The 20,986-nt window shown below is 39.1% G+C and overlaps 1 protein-coding gene across 1 annotated transcript in view; it reads left to right on the top strand.

Moving 5' to 3' along the window:
* Positions 1-20,986, top strand: part of LOC145986910 (uncharacterized) — a 50,817-nt gene that overhangs the window by 6,696 nt on the left and 23,135 nt on the right. Inside the window, exons 2-4 of the mRNA XM_083121376.1 lie at positions 12,067-12,280; positions 14,644-14,717; positions 15,799-15,958. Coding sequence (XP_082977502.1) covers positions 12,067-12,280; positions 14,644-14,717; positions 15,799-15,958 — 448 coding nt within the window. The remainder of the gene's footprint in view (positions 1-12,066; positions 12,281-14,643; positions 14,718-15,798; positions 15,959-20,986) is intronic.

Below are 20,986 nucleotides of genomic sequence, written 5' to 3'. Positions count from 1 at the left end.
TGCACATTCGAAACTTCCAAACTATTCCGAGCGGAGCAAAATGCTTTCGAGGGTAAACTTAATCGGGATGTTACTGGTCGAAAATGTCGGCATCTCCGCTAGCACCTCCCGCCACACTTCTCCCGATCTCTCAGCCTCGCAAGGAAATGGATGCACGGTATATTTAGTATTACATATGAATATATTTCAACTTTTAATTTTTTGGTGTTAGAAAGGTTTGTCAGATTATGCATCCTCTCTTTGGTTAGTTATGTTGTACTGTTAGGTTAATTGTGACAATTAAGCATGGAGGTATGCAGGATTTTTGGGGGGGAGGAAGCAAACGAGGCATATTTTCTCCCATAATAGTGGGACAATCATTCAGTTTGAAATTGCCATGTACCTTCTAATAATGAACAAATTACTGCGACTGAAATGAAATAATATGTGATAAAATATGTAATTTTATTTTGAAATTCTTTTTCTAGGTTGCCATCAATTTTCCCCATCCCTCCCCATTCCAGATGTCCATGCCGTTAAGTGGATAAAGGGTCAAACAAACACCCATAAGAGAATGGAAGACAGAATGCTAATCCTTGGACAGCGAAGAATAGCATTTTATTTCACAGACTCTCCCACCCCCAGTTTTCCTTTACGACAGTGATTTGGGGCTATTCTGCCGAGTGAAAGACATTTCAATAAGGAAGAACACAGAATAAGAACCCTGTATGTTTCATTGGAGCTTGTTTCTACCTACCAAGTTCCTTTTAGAGTTCTTACGTTGATAAAACGTGTTACAGAAAGGGTTAAAGGTGAATAACCTGGCCATCCCTGCCTTGTTGTTGCCACAGAATTGCTGTATTATCTCTATAGAGTTGCGTCCATTGGTTTGTGGAAAACCGCCACAAGTATACAGCAAGCAGAAACAAAACACAGTCGATTGCTCTCTCTCGGAGTTACTTAGGAGTCATCGACTGGGGGCAGGAACTATTGGAGTGGTTGGCAACATACAGTGTTGAAATTGAAGAAAATGGAGAGAACCTTCTTTTTTACATGTTCAGTGTTTGTGTATGAGTGTGACAGAGGCCTGTGCCAGTACGATTGAGTTACCATTCAAGTAGGCTCATAAATTTGATGTATAAAGGATGCATTGCATGATGGCATCCTTCCTTTAGCCACATTTAAGAAAATTTTGGCACAGGAAAATCATCCACTGTAGGTAGAGTTAATTGGAAGTGGTCAGAAAATAGGCTTCTTTAGGGTGGTTGCGAGAAAACATGGCTTTTTTGGTTGGACTTTTTTCTTTCTTTTTTCTTTTTTTTTCCTTTGCAAAATTTAGCACTACAAACCTCTAAACTCACAACTGAAGCAAGTGAAATAGATTAGCCATAGATGGCAAGATTTATTGTAAAAATTCTGGCATTTTCTCAGGGTAAAAGCTCATCAATTAAAAAAAGCCAGCTTTTTTGCAACTCTGACTGTAGAGTCATTCACATTGATAAATATCATAACAATGCACATACTCTTTCAATCTGCATAACATTTCATTGTTCAGTAAGAATCTCGTTCATTTTACTAAAACCTCTTTCATACTCAGTCATTGATATTGGAACTTTGCAGAAAGTTGACTTAGAAAATCTCCTATTGAATTTGTCTTCACTGTTTTGCATTCTTTGTACACTTTCAATTCCTTCACTATTTTGCAAATGCAGGTCCCTTCTGTTTTAACCCAACAACACAACAAAGTTATTTCTTTGTCAACATACGTTCTGTTTCATTTTCTGGCCACAGTTTCATGTCGGCTTCATACTCTTTGATTTTTGCTGCTTCTGAACGTACAATAAAGTGCATCCATAAAAGATTTAAAGTGCAATGGCTGTGTATGTTCCTCACAACATCGTGAATAGCAAACTCAAGTTTATATATACGACTCAAACTGTGAATGCCTGTTATGCTATCCCAAATAATAATAGAACACATTCAGAGGGACAATTTTCTTTCCTGGTTCGGAATGAAAATATAAATGTAGAGCCTGAGATGAAAAAAGTATAATGGGGGAAATTCCCTGGCTCCCCAACTTCAATTTGAACACTGGCAACATACATGCAAAACTCATTACTCCTGGAACTAGGAACTACCACAGAGGAACTTCTAGTTCATTCTGAAGGAGCGAGCAATTCACAGTTCCCTAGAGGGAGTTGTTCAAAAGGAATGACTTATTCACAAACGACCCATCAGTAATTACTATCCATTTTAAGTTATATTAACCTGCAACGAAATACTTGCCTCTTCCTGGTGAACGAAGAACGCCATTCTTTTATGTAAATTTTGTGAAGATACGTGAATGTATGATGATACCCGTTTGAGAATCTTCAAATAGTTATATTCAAAATTGCAGTGCATTTCAGTTGTACTTAAAGACACCTTCATACATCTAATAAGAATAGAATAGAATCTCGGTAACCATATTATTTTCCTAATTTGCACATTTGCACATGTAAAGTAATTTGTAATCTGGCATGTATAGCAACCCTTAATGTGGCACTTTTCAAAGCAATGTTTCTCCTAGTGAAAGCCCGGATCTGCAGCCCAAAAGCTGTCTCTTAATCTTGATCATACCCTGCATAATTGTGTGCTTCTCATGCCTTCTTTTCAAGCCTAGGAGCGAATTTACAATATAGAGAAAGTCTCCAATTTTGTTAATTTTCGGTATACTAACTAATTTTAACCTCCTAATCATGAATCTGTTGAAAAAAACCGGGGGTCACGTCTGAAAATTTGAAAAAAAGCCAATTGATTTTTTTTTATATATAGGTGTATATTCGTAGTTTTACGAACAAAATTGTAATCTCCTGTCATATGATGTTCAATTCTAGTACGATCCCTATTTTTTCGATGAATTTAGGGGTGAAATGAGTGCAAATGGAACCTAACCTAACCTCGTGTGAATGGTTCGTGGTGCTACCCGTGAATGGTTTTTGGGGCTACCTGTGGATGGTTTGTGGGGCTACCCGTGGATGGTTTTTGGGGCTAACGTCAATGGTTTGTGGGGCTACCCGTGGATGGCTTTTGGCGCTAACAAACAATTTTTCATCAAAATGTACAATTTCCAGACGTGACCCATGGTTTTTTACAACAGATTTGTGATTAGGAGGCCAAAATTAGTTAGTATACCGAAAATTAACGAAATTGGATACTTTCTCTATATTGTAAATTCTTACCCTAGCCTACACATAAGTGTTCATTAGATCACAGTTTTTATATCAAGAGCTCTGGTAATTTCTTTCGCTTTCTAATGAGAAAAGCTTAAATCAATTTCATTCATTACTCTATCGTAAACTTATTCACAAGACCAATGTTTCAGCAAAGGACAGCAAAGCGTGTTATAGATGGTAATATGTGAACATTACTAGTGTAGGTAATATTCACAAGTACTCTTCGCAATACCTTATTTGTGCACCCTGAAAAAATTCGAATTCCTGAATTTGTAAATTTGACAACATAGCACTGCTGAGCCAACTTTGCAACAGTTCTTCTTTCTAAGTAAAAACACTCTTGTACTTTTTTTTTTATTCTTTCACATTCCATGAAGTTAGGAACCCTAAGCCAGTAATACAATACAGAGTTTTAAAAAAAAATGTAAGTAGAAGTATGAATGTTGATAAAAATTGATGATTCTTCTTTCTGAATTTGAAAAGAGTTATGTGGAATTTGAAACACTGAACAGGTTCTCCTCCACCTGGAAAGAATTGTCATCACATTCGAATGCAAAGAGGCAAATTTCTCACAAATGGAGGCAAAATTTCAGTAAAGATATCTTGCACAATACTGGATGATTCTGCAAATCTGTGTGTCTTTTCCTTAATCTGTAGCGAAAAATGGTTCAGAAATCCTGCGCAGGTGATAGATCAATTGCTCTCACATCTCTAATCGCAGTATTTATTGTATTGTCAAAGGTACATTTCACAAGCAACACTCTTTTTCACGTGCTTCTCACTCCCCCCTGCTACAATAAACTGGCAGACTGTAAGAAGCTATTCAGCAGCCTTTTCGACAACCTGAAGGATTTCAGGTAGATTCTACCACCAAAGAAAAATTGAAATTTCTACTGCTACCTCCTTACTTCCTCACCTTCAACCCACCATCTGCTGCAAACATTGAAACTTTGCACCAAATTGTAATATTCACATCTCAAATTTTATTTTATTGTGGAAAGGGAAAGGGTGGTGGGGGAATGGACGATGCATTAAAGATTATCCACAATCAGTTGCTACCCAAGTTCCAGGGTCACCATGTATTACTAAACAATCAAGAAATGTAGCTAATTACTCCTCTTTCTTGTTATGACTCTTGTAAAACTGACTGGAATACTTCACATATCTTATCTCTCACCATTATGTTGCATTATGAGGCATGATGTAAATACTTTTCATTCTTCTAATACCCGTAAGAGGGATTCAGACCGAAACAACATGTGACAAGCGACAGCAAGGGTTCATGCGGAAGTGACAAACAACAAGCATCATGGGCCCCTTCAGTCTATAAGCAAGCATGCACGAACAACAGACCGAGGCGACTTGATGAACTTTATTGAGGAAACGACCCAGTCCGGGCAACATGCAAGGGACAAGCAACATGTGTCGCTTGCTGCATGTCACTTTGGTCTGAAAGCTCCTCAAATTTTAATAATATCATAATTTCATATACGAGGGTCACTATTTATATTTTGAGCCTTGGCAACACTGATTGAAGTTAGGCGCGATTTGACGTTTGCACGGAATCGTCTGGCATTATTGACCATAACGTACTTCAAGTGTTTTGTCAATAGCTTCATTTGTGTTGTTTATGTTGCCTTGGAGATTGTGCGACAACAATAAAATGGAATTAACTCATGAGCATTTTCGTGCGATGATTTTTTACGATTTTCGATGTGGATTATCAAGACAAGAGTGCATTGATCAACTTACTTCCACATTTGGCGATGAAGCCCCATCCTTTGCCACTGTGAAACGCTGGTATAACGAATTTAATCGTGGCCGCCATTCGCTCACCGACGAGATTCGCGAAGGTCGTCCAAAATCAGTTGTTGTTCAAGAAAACATTGATGCTGTGCAAAACCTAATACTGCAAGATCGTCATGTGACATACTGTGAGATTGAGGCAACCATAGGCATTAGTTCCACCAGCATATATAAAATATTACATGATCATTTAGCTGTGAGAAAGGTATGTTCTCGTTGGATCCCACACAATTTGACAAAAACTCAAAAAGATGCTCGCATCAATTCGTGCAAACAAATGCTCAATAAATACAATCGTGGTGCTTCAAAAGACGTATATAAGATTGTAACAGGTGACAAATCATGGATATATGCATATGAGCCGGAACGTAAACAGCAGTCGACTGTATGGGTGTTTCAAGATGAACCCAATCCAACAAAAGTTGTTCACGCTCGAAGCACATCGAAACAAATGGTCGCCTGTTTTTTTCGGGAAAACTGGTCATGTGGCAACTGTGCCTTTAGAGGAACGTAGAACGGTCAACTCTGAATGGTACACAACAATTTGTTTGCCAGAGGTCTTCGGTCAAATACGGAAAACAAACAAACGCCGTCGGATCATTCTTCATCAAGACAATGCCAGCTGTCACACATCTCGTCTAACAACCGACTTTATGAACAGTCAAAAAATCGAATTGATGGGTCATTTGTTGTACAGTCCTGATTTGGCACCCAATTACTTCTTCTTGTTCCCGAATGTCAAGAATAAATTGCATGGACAACGATTTTCGTCGGCGGAAGACGCCGTTGATGCATTCAAAAACCATATTATGGAAGTGTCTCAAGAAGATTGGAAAAACTGCTTTGACAAATGGTTCGAACGAGTGCAAAAGTGTATTGGCCCTAAAGGAGAATACTTCGAAAAACAATAAAGCAGTTTCAAATGCCAAATTCCTGTTGTTTCATTGTTAGGCTCAAAATATAAATAGTGACCCTCGTATTAAGGTTGTTATATACGATGATAATTTTTTATACAACTTGACCAATACATTATTAAAAGTGATAAATTTTAGGTATTTTCACATCATTCGGAGTGCAAAAATTATAAAATAGATTCATATGAAGACTTCAACATCAACCTCTTAGCTTACCTTTAGTTAAGGTTTTAACATGGAAGTCAATAAATTTAGCAAATTTCACGCACATTACAACACACGCAAGAAATTTATTTCCGTAGGAACCCATTTCCATCCCATTATGAAATCTTGCACACAAATAGTCAATTGATGTTTTCAAAACATAGATTTAAAAAAAAAAAAAAAAAAAAGTTTTTGAGAATTTTTTTTTCGAGTTTTTGAAAAAAATTCAAATAGCTCAGCCATGTTGAATTTCAAATTAAAGCTCATTAAAAGCTGAAGAGAAAGACACCAATTTTAGCTCTCTTAGTCAAATAGTTTTTGATCTACAGCTGTGCAAAGATTTCAAAATATCGTGTAATTTTAAGATTTTTGCTTTTTTTTAAAGTCAATAATTCAAAAATTAAGAGCTCAAAAAATCTGAAATTTGGCAGTTTTCGTCAACTTTGCTGGTACTATTATCAATTTATGAGATGTCGAGGTTCAGACCATTGGTTGATTTGACATGGAATGACCCAATAGCAAAATAAGACGACATTTCAATTTCTTTTATTTCCTTACATGAAATAAGGTATGAGGTAGGAGGTCTAGCATTAAAATATCTTCTTACATTATAACCCTATTTTCAATACACAAAAGGGACATTCCTAGAAATGTGTATCAGATAAATTTTTAGTGTTCTAATATAAACTGTCTGTGTTCATCTAAAATATAAGAATGGGATTTGGACCTGCCACTTTTCATGCTTGATGAGAAATAAGGATACCAGTGTCTTATAATAACTTACTGACAATCTACCCTTAAAAATGCATTAACATTTATGAGAACATCCACCTTCTTGTGTTGCAAGCACATTTTCTCCAGAAGTAATGAAAAATATGATTTTCTGAGAAGTGTTCGATACTATGCAGGGTGTTGTAAATAAAATGTTGCATATACTCCTCAGAAAGTTGCCTCTTCCTGCTCAAACTTGATGGTGATTTCCTTCAGATGATGAAAAACTCTATTCATTGTTTCAAACCTATCTGATTTCAGGTCGAGAATGCAAAATCATAAAAATTCCTGAAGATTCTTAATGCAACTTACTATTTCTGTTTAAGTGTGTGTATTATATTAGCGGTTTATAGTTTCTATGTTCATGGAATGTGCGAAATTGGAAGCCTTTCGCTGGAGCATTTTTCGTCTAGTTGAGAGACCAACTCAAAGATAGCTTACCCTCAGCTGGCACTGAAGTGCAATGTTGCTAAGTTTATGAATTTGGGACTTAGAATTATTTTGGGACACACAAATAAAGCATTGGAAAGGGTACATGGAGTCAACACTAGATTACACTTATTTATTGGACCATTTACAAATCTCCAAGTATATGTATTTACTGAATTTTATCGGTTGTGCACAGGAATTTTTGGTTGGGTGATTGCCTATCCCTGTCACTTTCCATGCATCCTTCATAATAATCTCAACAAACCTAGAGAATTTTTCATCACTCTCCAAACTACGGCAATAATTTTTATGAGAATACCTTTCACCATACATGCTCTTACCCAAAGATACTAACATCTGAGCCACATAACCTGTGCGATTTTTACTCACAAGGGAATTTGCCACTTCTAATTTTACACATATACTCATTTCTGGTAACTTGTTCCTGGCAAAACTTCCATTGCCCTCATCCACAGAATTTACAACCACAAGTCATGTACTCAAATGCTCAGATTTTACCATTGTTACCAGAACTACAGCGCCTTGAATAACGTAGTGTGGAAAACGACCCAAGGAACTGGTTCCCCGAGACGATGACAAGTAGATGGCAGTGCGATCGACCCAGGTGCTAATTTTGTTATGAAAGTAATGCGGCTTAGTTAGTTTTTGGAATATATTGTGTAGATTTGTTTCTCTAGAAAGGCGGTACGTGAATTGATGGAAACAGTTATATTTGTGGAGTGATTTGCAGTCACGAAATGGCATTAATTTGGAAAGAAAAGTAAAATAAAATTAATAAATAAATAGCATGTGTAACACAAGAAGAAACATCGCAATGTGATTCCGGACGTCAGGTCTTGGATTGTGTATTAGAGTTTATTTTTCTATGTTATTAGAATATAAATAGTATCCTGAGAGATATTTCATACCGAGGCGACAAACCACAAATGTCGCTTGAAAGCGAGCAGTCGGAAATCAATGCAGCCTTTCGAACCGTAGGGACAAAAGCTCTGACTGCACCGTTTCCTCAAGGAGATTTTACACCAAAGCGACACGTGACAAACGATACGAGGATTTCACACCAAAGCAACACGGGTCATTCGGTCCAAGGCAACTTTCATACCGAAGTGACACATGTTGCTTGGAAAGGAGCCAATCAAGAGCAACATTTCACATCGTAGCGGCATGACGGGAAGCACAGGCCAGCGTTCGGTTGGTGAAATCCTCAAGCGACAAGTGTCGCGTGCCGCTTGTCGCTTTGGTGTGCAATCTCAGTAAAGCAAGACACTCATTGCATCGCGCATGCGCGAACAACAAACCACGGCAACTTGTTGCAAGCTATTGAGGAAATGGCCCAGTTTGAGCGACGCAGAAGCGACAAAGCGACACGTGCGGTTTATCGTGTCGCCTATCTGTTGTTCGCAAGGAACGCTTGCTAATAGACTGAAGGCACCATGTCGCTTGTCACTTAGTTGGGAACTCCCCCTGTAGCGCGTCGCTTCGGTCTCAGCACCCTTCCTTTAAGGAGCTTTCCGACCGAAGTAACAAGTAGCACGCGAATACGCCATATGAACGTGTTGTTTGCTGTTTGGACCCTCATGTGCAATGAATGCTATTTTACAGTCTGGAAGTGTGTGTCACTAGTGTGACAGTGTGAACATCCCGTGTCGCTTGTCCCATTGGTTTGAAAGTTTCCTTACACTCATCTCGATGGCACTAAGAAAGTTTTGTGGGGTCCCCCTTGTCATTTCATGCAATTATCATTATCATCATCGCCGCGATTAGTTTAAAGCGGATGAAAAGAGACAGTAAATATCAAAAATACAAATGCTTCAGTGTGTATATCTTTAAAAGAAATGATGATGTTGATAATAATAATAATGAACCTAATTCATACACAAAAATTTAGTTGAAAGTATGACGATAACGGGACGTGGTCGACTGTCTAGAATGTTCGTTAATATCTTCGGGACCACTGTACCAAATATCATAGCAATTATCACATTCATAGAAATGCTTCATGTAAAAGAATCAGACGTTGCAGCGAAAACTCCATTTACTTCCATTATAAGCAGTCGAACACCAAGCACCGGTGTCAACACCAGCGCCTCTAGCAGATCATTTTCGAGTGGAACCAGCCTGAGAGCGCAGAAGCATGCCGTTTTCCACACTACGTTATTCTAGGCGCTGTACCAGAACTAACAGTTTGATATTCCATTCACTAGCTTAAGAAATGACTTTGTTTACCAGGTGTGCCGGTTAGTAATTCTTAATTTTGTCGCTGGAAGCAAGGGTTGGTGCACAGTCTCAACTGTTACGTCAGTGTGTTGCCAGGACAGTACCTGTCAAAGTGCCGTTGATGTGCAACCGAGTGTGAGTGATCGTGATATTGGGTTTGTGTGGGAAACATGTTGACCTTCAACATGTTGACCTTCAAACCAAATAAGGAGCATGTGCGGCACGGCACGTCCTGCTTTTCTTGTTCAATCAAAAGAAAAATGCGAGTGAAAGCCATCATATCCTTGTGGAAACGTACGGTGACAATGTCCTAATGCAAGCCGCATTGGTTTTGATGATTTAAAAGTGGTGATTTCGACTTGAAAGACAAAGATTGCCTTGGCCCAGCCGAAAAATTCCAAGATGCCAAATTGCAACCACTGTTAGACGAAGACGATACGCAAACGCAACAACAACTGGCAGAGAAGTTAAATGTTGGTCGCCAAACCATATCTGATCGTCTTCATGCTATGGGAAAGATCCAGAAGGCAGGAAAATGGGTCCCACATCATCTGAACGACAGACAAATGTAAAAGCGAAAAACGGTGTGTGAAGTGTTGCTTTCTTGGCATGAAAGAAAGTCTTTCTTGCATCGGATAGTGACTGGGTACGAAAAATGGATATACTTCGAGAACCCAAAATGCAAAAAGTCATGGGTTGACCCAGGACAACCTTCAACATCGACCGCAAAACCGAATCACTTCGGAAGGAAGAAAATGCTGTGCATTTGGTGGGATCAGAAGGGTGTGGTGTACCACGAGCTTCTGAAACCAGGTGAAACAGTGAATGCCGTTCGCTACCATCAACAACTCATCAATTTGAACCATGCATTGATCGAAAAGTGATTTTGCAGCACGACAACGCCTCATCGCACAGAGCGAAAGGCGTCAGAGACACCATTTCTGCACTTGGCTGGGAATTCTTGCCCCACCCACCATACTCACCAGACTTAGCTCCTTTGGACTACCACTTGTTTTCATCGATGTCTCACTCACTTTCCCAGCAACACTTCAACAGTTACGAAGATGTCGAACAATGGCTTGCTGACTGGATCACCTCAAAATGTGAACGATTTTTCTGGAAGGGCATCCACAATTTGATGGACAGATGGGCACAATGTATAGCTAGCGATGGTGCATACTTTGAATAAAGCATTTGTTACCTTTTTCCCCAGATACACTTGTTTTCTTTCGGATCAATTAAGAATTATTAACCGGCACACCTGGTAGCTACTTCTAGTTTTTAACCTGACCAGTCCATGAGTGTTTCTTTGTTCAGTGGTGCCTTGCACAACAAACAATCTGCATAATGAACATGTGCATGGGCTGGAAAATGTCCTGCATTACAAGCCACATGTGAATATCATCACACATGATTTATCGCTTAGCAGATGGGCTTCATTATCTTACACGGGATGGTACACTATTTTATACACAAGCAGCGACCTGGTTTCAATTCATGTAAAAAATTATTGCTATAAATGCAATAAAGAAAAGACTGACCAAAGTCTCAAAAGCCAAAATAACAATAAACAAATATCTGGTGCCTGAAATCAGTTTGATTCATAGCATTGTTACCCCAGTCAGAAATGTAAACATGTGGAACAAACTGCCAGCAACTTAGCAGCTAGACAAAAGGTGGACAAAATAAATCTGTTGTGTTTTTTTTAGACATTCCCTGCATTTTTTTACGATCTCATGATATTGGACGTGGTTTGGGAACACATTAAAAATTATTCCTGTAGTAACATACAGAAAATAGTATTCTGCATAGCGAGTACCATCCTGGAACGGATTGTGCTTATTATGCAAGGCGCTACTGCATGAGTCCATTCATCAGTTTTATGTAATCACAATTTCACCTCCATGGCCACGATGAGCTAAGCAAATTAAGCAATGTAAAATTAGGAAAATACAAGTTCAAGGGCTGGATAAAATGTAGTGGTAACACTGCTATAATTCGTAGCATGTTATATTGGCAGATGAAACAACAGCTACATTGCTTCAGTGTAATTGACCTCCATGTGGTCCACCTTCTGCCACACTTGTGGAAAGCATCATACATCATCAGTGCTTCAATCTCTGTGATAGTATTTGCACTGCAGTATTTGACTCTCTGTTATCAGCTACTGCACACAGACTCACAAGTCACACATGACATCAGTGTGGCCACTGCTTTTTATCAAGCCCTTGTAGAAGCGGGAGGCTAGGGGCTGTGCCAGTACTTGAAACCTGTAACAAGTTGTAAAAAATAATGAGTAATATTATTGGGTGAGTATTTCATTCCAGTTATTAGCATCAATTTACCAGAGTTTTGTTTCAAAATATTCTCAAATTGCATTAGAATATTAAAATACCTATTATGTAATCACAAAACACAGTTTTACACACAGCCCTAGTTGAGATACAACATAAAGAATTAAGGTATTAGCTGTACAGTTCTCCAGTTGAGTTATTTTCCATTTTTTACAGGTATTCCAAAATCTTCAAAACAAAAATTCCAGCCTGTGAGGAATGACTGCCTTTGGCAATTGCAGAATCCCATACCCCCATCAACGGAAGAGGAAGCAAGGGAATTCTTCACCTATCGTGATACCCTTGTGCAAGATGCTGTGAAGGAGTGTGCCAAAAATTTAATTCTCGAAAATGTTGATGGAGAACTTCTAGGATCGTGGCTTCTTACAGAGTAAGATTAATGATTTTTGCCATGCATATACAGGGTGTTTGAGAAAGAACTCCCTAGTTTTAAGTATAAATTTAATAGGGAGAGTAATGAAAACTTACATCAATGAGTACCTATCATGAAAGAGGATTCCTTCAAGTTTTGTTCAATGTTAGTACACCTCAACGTGGGATCCATTTGTTGCCCTGCACATGTCGAGACGATATTCCACTTCTCGCCACATATTCACCAACATTTCAGGTGTAACTGTCCCAACCGCAGCGACGATTCTTTCCCGTAAATGATTGATGTCTCTGATCTTAGCACTGTACACAACATTTTTTATGTGGCCCCAAAAGAAAAAGTCCAGTGGGGTTAAGTCTGGGCTTTGTGGTGGCCAAGGTATTGGGCCAACCCTGCCTATCCACCTTCCTGGAAAGCGAGTGTTAAGAACCGCACGCAACTGTTTACTGTAATGAGGTGGGGCGCCATCTTGTTGGAAAAACACAAGCCCCTTTTCCACCTCAATATCGTCCATTTGGGGAAAGACGTACTCTGTCAACATGTCATGGTAAACGTCCCCGTTTATTGTTTTTTCTACAAAAATGAAAGGACCAACCACACGATCTTCCATCAAACCGCACCAGACATTAAGTTTGGGAGAGTCACGTTGATGCTGAATAACTTCATGTGGATGCTCTGCCCCCAAAATTCTACAATTATGACGATTAACTGTTCCACTGACATGAAATGTAGCCTCGTCAGAAAAGAGAATGTTTGGTAAAAAATTGCCATCATCATCAATTCTGTGTAGAAAGTCAACAGCAAACTCATACCTTTGGATTTTATCAGTAGGTTTCACTTCATGTAACAGTTGCAATTTGTAGGCGCGTAACTTTAGTCTTTTACGAACAACATCATACACTGTACCTTTAGGCACTCCTAATTGTAGACTACGTCTGGCCAATGACTTCTTCGGGCTCCGAACACACGAAACACGGATCTGTTTAACATCATCTTCGGAAGTTCTCGGTCTACCTGGTGATTTACCTTTTAAAATACTACCGGTTTCCTTGAAAGACTTTAGCCAATGACGGATAGTTTTTGCTGTAGGTGGTTCACCACCATACTGATGTCTATAATTACGTTGCACTGTTATAACTGACTCAGTTTTCACAAACCAAATAACACACTGTGCTTTCTGTTGCGGAGTACACATTGTTGCTGAGTTGCTCTGCACTACACAAATGCCGGAACTGAACTGAGGGAACAAAGGAAAAAACACAGCACTGGTGCCATCTCAAGGTCAAGCAGACCTACCAACTGCAAGGGTGCCAAACTTGGAGAGTTGATGAATCAAACACTACAAACTAGAATACTGTATGTCACTTTGTACAGATTATAGGACACATTAAAACTAGGGAGTTATTTTTCAAACATGCTGTATTTTTCGGTATTAAAATATTGTATTCACATCAAAAATCTTCAATTTGTATCCTATTGTAAATCCTGATCCAACTTATTAAATTATATATCCATATTTTAAAAGGCAATAATAAAATTGATGTAGAGGATATTATCTCAGCCAATAACTGGTGGAGTATCACCTTTCTCAAATGTGTAAGCCTATCATGATGAACGCTATTCCCTGTTGTGCTTGCATAGTAACTTGCATTGATGCTCCATGCCTGTAGCCAATCAAAACAAAATATCTCCTCTAGATATAATGTGTGCATTTTGCCGACATCAAAAGAAAAATAGTACTCACCCAACAAGCTACAAAAGAGAATGCCGGGCCCCCCGATGGCATACTGGTAAAGTCAGTGCCTTGTAATCAAGGGGTCTCAGGTTTGGTACCCAGTGATTCAGCATACCCCTCATCCAATGGTTCAGATCCCACTTTAAACTGAGGGTTCTGTCCCAATTAGCCTTGCTGTGCATAAAGTGGACTTTAAAAACAACAATTCTTACGCAAAAAATGCCAAAGAAATTGATGTACATTTATAAATAGTGCAAATTGGGATAATTGAATTGAATGTTAAAGAGCCATGCAGTATTTTATTAGCAAATAACTAATAACCCATGGCATAACAGCCAGTGAAGGCCAGTACCTACCTTACGACTGCCGGCGTCACTCCCACCAGAGGTGGGAAATCATTCAGCCAGTTACGGGGTGACGGATGGTCAGCACGACGAACCCTCAGTGATAGTTGTAGGTTTCCATGACCTAGTTCCACTACTCATGCGTAGCTCCCCAATCTCCTCATGATGGTGAGTGGGCACCAATCCCATACACAGGCTGAAATCTTAGAAAAGTTGTTACGCTTGCCCCAGGAGACTTGAACGTGCAAGAGTCCTGTAGCCAGAGTCCAAATCTTACTCCTTAGATCAATGGCCATGGTGTGGGACATTTTATTAACAAATCTAAATAACCGCCAGTGGTACAGCATGAGCATTTCGGGTGGGAACGCCAAGTCCAAAGGAAGGCTACACCCTTTTTTTTCTTTCTTTCTTTTTTTTTTTTTGCCTAATACTTTACTTATGGGATTAGTCGATATAAGTATTGTCTATTTGAAAGTACAATTTCATTGTGTTTTGTTGCCTGAAGTCGACCGGCTTCTGATAAAACATGATCCATGAATATTTAAAAGCTAGTAAATGAGATGCCTCACAATGCAACAAAGGTTTGGAAGACTGGTATTTTTTAGTTTTCTTTAATTAGGTTGTTCAATTCAGAACACCATACGTCATTCGGATCTTTTGCCCATGTGTAGCAAAACAATATTTTGTTTCTCTCAGCACACACAGCTAACAGTTACCCCCACACCTCCTATACGCCTTCATGGCATTGTGCTAAGCACAGGGGAGCACTTTACTTTTATTTTATAACACACACAGCTAACCAAGGAAACCTTTCAGCATGACGCAAGTCATTAAAAAACCTACCAGAATCATAAGTGCTTGTAGAACAATAGTGTGGATATTTATTAATGTGGATGATCTAACTATTGATTGAGTTGGTTTATTTTACTTCACTTTTCTGCCACTTTTGGCTAATCGCGAAGATGAATATTATAAGTGATGATATTGATGAAGTTGAAGGGACACTCACCCTTGCTAACCAATCCGCCACAGAGGTCGGTGGATGATACACCTATCATACACTCTACTGACATAACAGTGCCTATTTGTAACTCGGACTACTGTCTGGCATACATCACGTTGCGACATAAAAAACCTGATAAACATTTTTAAATAATTCGATGTTAAGAGTCTTGCAACGAACGCTAAACATGTCCATTAACAAAATATAAAGGATTTAGATATTAATTATATATTTGTTTTGCGGGTTAAGTGGTAGCGCAGCCACAGGCTGAACTTCGCCCATGAATAAATAATCTCTGTTTCTAACCTTCCAAACTGCAAGGACTGAAAAAACTGACGGAAACTGTGTTCTATTTTTAGTTTTTAATGCACATTTCTGTGTGTGCGATAAATTACACAAAGAAATTATATATTGGAGTTTGATAAAGTTACGTGAGTCATATTGCAGAATCCCATACCCCCATCAACGGAAGAGGAAGCAAGGGAATTCTTCACCTATCGTGATACCCTTGTGCAAGATGCTGTGAAGGAGTGTGCCAAAAATTTAATTCTCGAAAATGTTGATGGAGAACTTCTAGGATCGTGGCTTCTTACAGAGTAAGATTAATGATTTTTGCCATGCATATACAGGGTGTTTGAGAAAGAACTCCCTAGTTTTAAGTATAAATTTAATAGGGAGAGTAATGAAAACTTACATCAATGAGTACCTATCATGAAAGAGGATTCCTTCAAGTTTTGTTCAATGTTAGTACACCTCAACGTGGGATCCATTTGTTGCCCTGCACATGTCGAGATGATATTCCACTTCTCGCCACATATTCACCAACATTTCAGGTGTAACTGTCCCAACCGCAGCGACGATTCTTTCCCGTAAATGATTGATGTCTCTGATCTTAGCACTGTACACAACATTTTTTATGTGGCCCCAAAAGAAAAAGTCCAGTGGGGTTAAGTCTGGGCTTTGTGGTGGCCAAGGTATTGGGCCAACCCTGCCTATCCACCTTCCTGGAAAGCGAGTGTTAAGAACCGCACGCAACTGTTTACTGTAATGAGGTGGGGCGCCATCTTGTTGGAAAAACACAAGCCCCTTTTCCACCTCAATATCGTCCATTTGGGGAAAGACGTACTCTGTCAACATGTCATGGTAAACGTCCCCGTTTATTGTTTTTTCTACAAAAATGAAAGGACCAACCACACGATCTTCCATCAAACCGCACCAGACATTAAGTTTGGGAGAGTCACGTTGATGCTGAATAACTTCATGTGGATGCTCTGCCCCCAAAATTCTACAATTATGACGATTAACTGTTCCACTGACATGAAATGTAGCCTCGTCAGAAAAGAGAATGTTTGGTAAAAAATTGCCATCATCATCAATTCTGTGTAGAAAGTCAACAGCAAACTCATACCTTTGGATTTTATCAGTAGGTTTCATTTCATGTAACAGTTGCAATTTGTAGGCGCGTAACTTTAGTCTTTTACGAACAACATCATACACTGTACCTTTAGGCACTCCTAATTGTAGACTACGTCTGGCCAATGACTTCTTCGGGCTCCGAACACACGAAACACGGATCTGTTTAACATCATCTTCGGAAGTTCTCGGTCTACCTGGTGATTTACCTTTTAAAATACTACCGGTTTCCTTGAAAGACTTTAGCCAATGACGGATAGTTTTTGCTGTAGGTGGTTCACCACCATACTGATGTCTATAATTACGTTGCACTGTTATAACTGACTCAGTTTTCACAAACCAAATAACACACTGTGCTTTCTGTTGCGGAGTACACATTGTTGCTGAGTTGCTCTGCACTACACAAACGCCGGAACTGAACTGAGGGAACAAAGGAAAAAACACAGCACTGGTGCCATCTCAAGGTCAAGCAGACCTACCAACTGCAAGGGTGCCAAACTTGGAGAGTTGATGAATCAAACACTACAAACTAGAATACTGTATGTCACTTTGTACAGATTATAGGACACATTAAAACTAGGGAGTTATTTTTCAAACATGCTGTATTTTTCGGTATTAAAATATTGTATTCACATCAAAAATCTTCAATTTGTATCCTATTGTAAATCCTGATCCAACTTATTAAATTATATATCCATATTTTAAAAGGCAATAATAAAATTGATGTAGAGGATATTATCTCAGCCAATAACTGGTGGAGTATCACCTTTCTCAAATGTGTAAGCCTATCATGATGAACGCTATTCCCTGTTGTGCTTGCATAGTAACTTGCATTGATGCTCCATGCCTGTAGCCAATCAAAACAAAATATCTCCTCTAGATATAATGTGTGCATTTTGCCGACATCAAAAGAAAAATAGTACTCACCCAACAAGCTACAAAAGAGAATGCCGGGCCCCCCGATGGCATACTGGTAAAGTCAGTGCCTTGTAATCAAGGGGTCTCAGGTTTGGTACCCAGTGATTCAGCATACCCCTCATCCAATGGTTCAGATCCCACTTTAAACTGAGGGTTCTGTCCCAATTAGCCTTGCTGTGCATAAAGTGGACTTTAAAAACAACAATTCTTACGCAAAAAATGCCAAAGAAATTGATGTACATTTATAAATAGTGCAAATTGGGATAATTGAATTGAATGTTAAAGAGCCATGCAGTATTTTATTAGCAAATAACTAATAACCCATGGCATAACAGCCAGTGAAGGCCAGTACCTACCTTACGACTGCCGGCGTCACTCCCACCAGAGGTGGGAAATCATTCAGCCAGTTACGGGGTGACGGATGGTCAGCACGACGAACCCTCAGTGATAGTTGTAGGTTTCCATGACCTAGTTCCACTACTCATGCGTAGCTCCCCAATCTCCTCATGATGGTGAGTGGGCACCAATCCCATACACAGGCTGAAATCTTAGAAAAGTTGTTACGCTTGCCCCAGGAGACTTGAACGTGCAAGAGTCCTGTAGCCAGAGTCCAAATCTTACACCTTAGATCAATGGCCATTATGTGGGACATTTTATTAACAAATCTAAATAACCGCCAGTGGTACAGCATGAGCATTTCGGGTGGGAACGCCAAGTCCAAAGGAAGGCTACACCCTTTTTTTTCTTTCTTTTTTTTTTTTTTTTTTGCCTAATACTTTACTTATGGGATTAGTCGATATAAGTATTGTCTATTTGAAAGTACAATTTCATTGTGTTTTGTTGCCTGAAGTCGACCGGCTTCTGATAAAACATGATCCATGAATATTTAAAAGCTAGTAAATGAGATGCCTCACAATGCAACAAAGGTTTGGAAGACTGGTATTTTTTAGTTTTCTTTAATTAGGTTGTTCAATTCAGAACACCATACGTCATTCGGATCTTTTGCCCATGTGTAGCAAAACAATATTTTGTTTCTCTCAGCACACACAGCTAACAGTTACCCCCACACCCCCTATACACCTTCATGGCATTGTGCTAAGCACAGGGGAGCACTTTACTTTTATTTTATAACACACACAGCTAACCAAGGAAACCTTTCAGCATGACGCAAGTCATTAAAAAACCTACCAGAATCATAAGTGCTTGTAGAACAATAGTGTGGATATTTATTAATGTGGATGATCTAACTATTGATTGAGTTGGTTTATTTTACTTCACTTTTCTGCCACTTTTGGCTAATCGCGAAGATGAATATTATAAGTGATGATATTGATGAAGTTGAAGGGACACTCACCCTTGCTAACCAATCCGCCACAGAGGTCGGTGGATGATACACCTATCATACACTCTACTGACATAACAGTGCCTATTTGTAACTCGGACTACTGTCTGGCATACATCACGTTGCGACATAAAAAACCTGATAAACATTTTTAAATAATTCGATGTTAAGAGTCTTGCAACGAACGCTAAACATGTCCATTGACAAAATATAAAGGATTTAGATATTAATTATATATTTGTTTTGCGGGTTAAGTGGTAGCGCAGCCACAGGCTGAACTTTGCCCATGAATAAATAATCTCTGTTTCTAACCTTCCAAACTGCAAGGACTGAAAAAACTGACGGAAACTGTGTTCTTTTTTTAGTTTTTAATGCACATTTCTGTGCGTGCGATAAATTACACACAGAAATTATATATTGGAGTTTGATAAAGTTACTTGAGTCATATTGCATATTGTAGCATCAAACAGCACAAGCTCGAAGAACCGGATAGGTTTGTCGTCTGCATCAGAAGGCAGGAGGGGTCACATGAGCCCTATAACCAATCAGGTGCTCTGTATGCCAGCGTTCAAGAGAGCATGTCGCCCTTGCTGTAGAGATCCAAGCTTTCCCTCAAGTCAGGCAGAGTCCTGTAGGCCAAACACAAGGAATATACGCCAATCCTGCCTGGCATCCGGCCAGCAAAGGCATTAAAAAAATGCTATAACGAGAGCTGTTTAGTGGAACGTTGTAGGTGTACCGTGATAAATAGCTATTATAATGCCATATAGCTCAAACACATATATAATTAGTAATGTTTTACTTTTTATTTACAGCATTCACCCATTGTTTACCCATATTAAATCAGGGAATGCTGGGCGTATTGGCATTCAATAACACTACGCCACTGATATCCACACAGGATCATTATATCTGGGATGGCAGTCTTTATTGGAAAACATCACATAAAAAAATTAACCCCTTTTCTACCTGGAGCAGAAACTTTTTATTTCCAAACTTTATTGTTTGATAACATACAATATCAACATTACATCTATAAACTAAGTAAGGAATGAAATAAATAACAAGACTGATTGATTGAATTGCTGGTTTAAGCCCACGTGTCCTGCAAGTAAGGTTAATTGGGACTGAACCTACAGTTTAAAGTGGGATCCGAACCACTATGTGCCTCCACTGGGTGTCAAACCTGGGACCCTTTGATTATAAGGCGATGATGCCACCAGTCTGGCATCGAGGAGGCCCCGAAAGAAAAACAGGACAAAGAAAATAAGAAGGCAGAATTCAAATGAACCTGTCACTATCCAAACACCAATTCCATCAACTTGGTTATCTCATGTGAAAAAGACTGAAACTGGAAATATTTGAAGTAGTCTTAAAGCTTTCCTGGTGATGATTGATGAACAGATTCTCTTGGGATATTAACCAGATGTGAGTTCTGGAAAAGTTGATAAGCTTGAGGAAGCCAACGTCACTCTCATCTTCAGGGTAGGAATGAGTTTTGGAAAGGTTTCCAAGCTTGTGAGAGCTAACGTCACTCATCTTCAGGGTAGAAGTGCAGTGCTCAATGTCAACCTGGTTTATATATTTTTGGGGTGGGCAGATCCCAGTGTAGATAGCAGGGTGCTGAAGACCCAGTCTGGATAGCATTAGTCGAAGGACAGTGCATAGGCAGCATATCCCTCATCCTGATTGGCCCACCATCTTTCACCTGGGAACCTCCCCCCCCCCTCCCTCCAGTACATATGAACTGGGTTGATGTTGGACACTGCACTTTTACCCTGAAGATGAGAGTGACAAGTATGTGGAAACTATCACTTTATATTATTTATCTTTAGTAAAAGATAATGATTTAAAATAAATATCTGATAGATTAAAATTGTATTGGTACGTTGTTGATGTACTAGAATTTGTATGTGCAGGAATTGATATGCTTTGGAACTCACTTCAGAAT

This window comes from Lepisma saccharinum, chromosome 4 (genome assembly GCF_977018435.1).
Source record: "Lepisma saccharinum chromosome 4, izLepSacc3.1, whole genome shotgun sequence".
Taxonomy (NCBI): domain Eukaryota; kingdom Metazoa; phylum Arthropoda; class Insecta; order Zygentoma; family Lepismatidae; genus Lepisma; species Lepisma saccharinum.
This window is presented reverse-complemented; position numbering and strand designations above follow the sequence as displayed.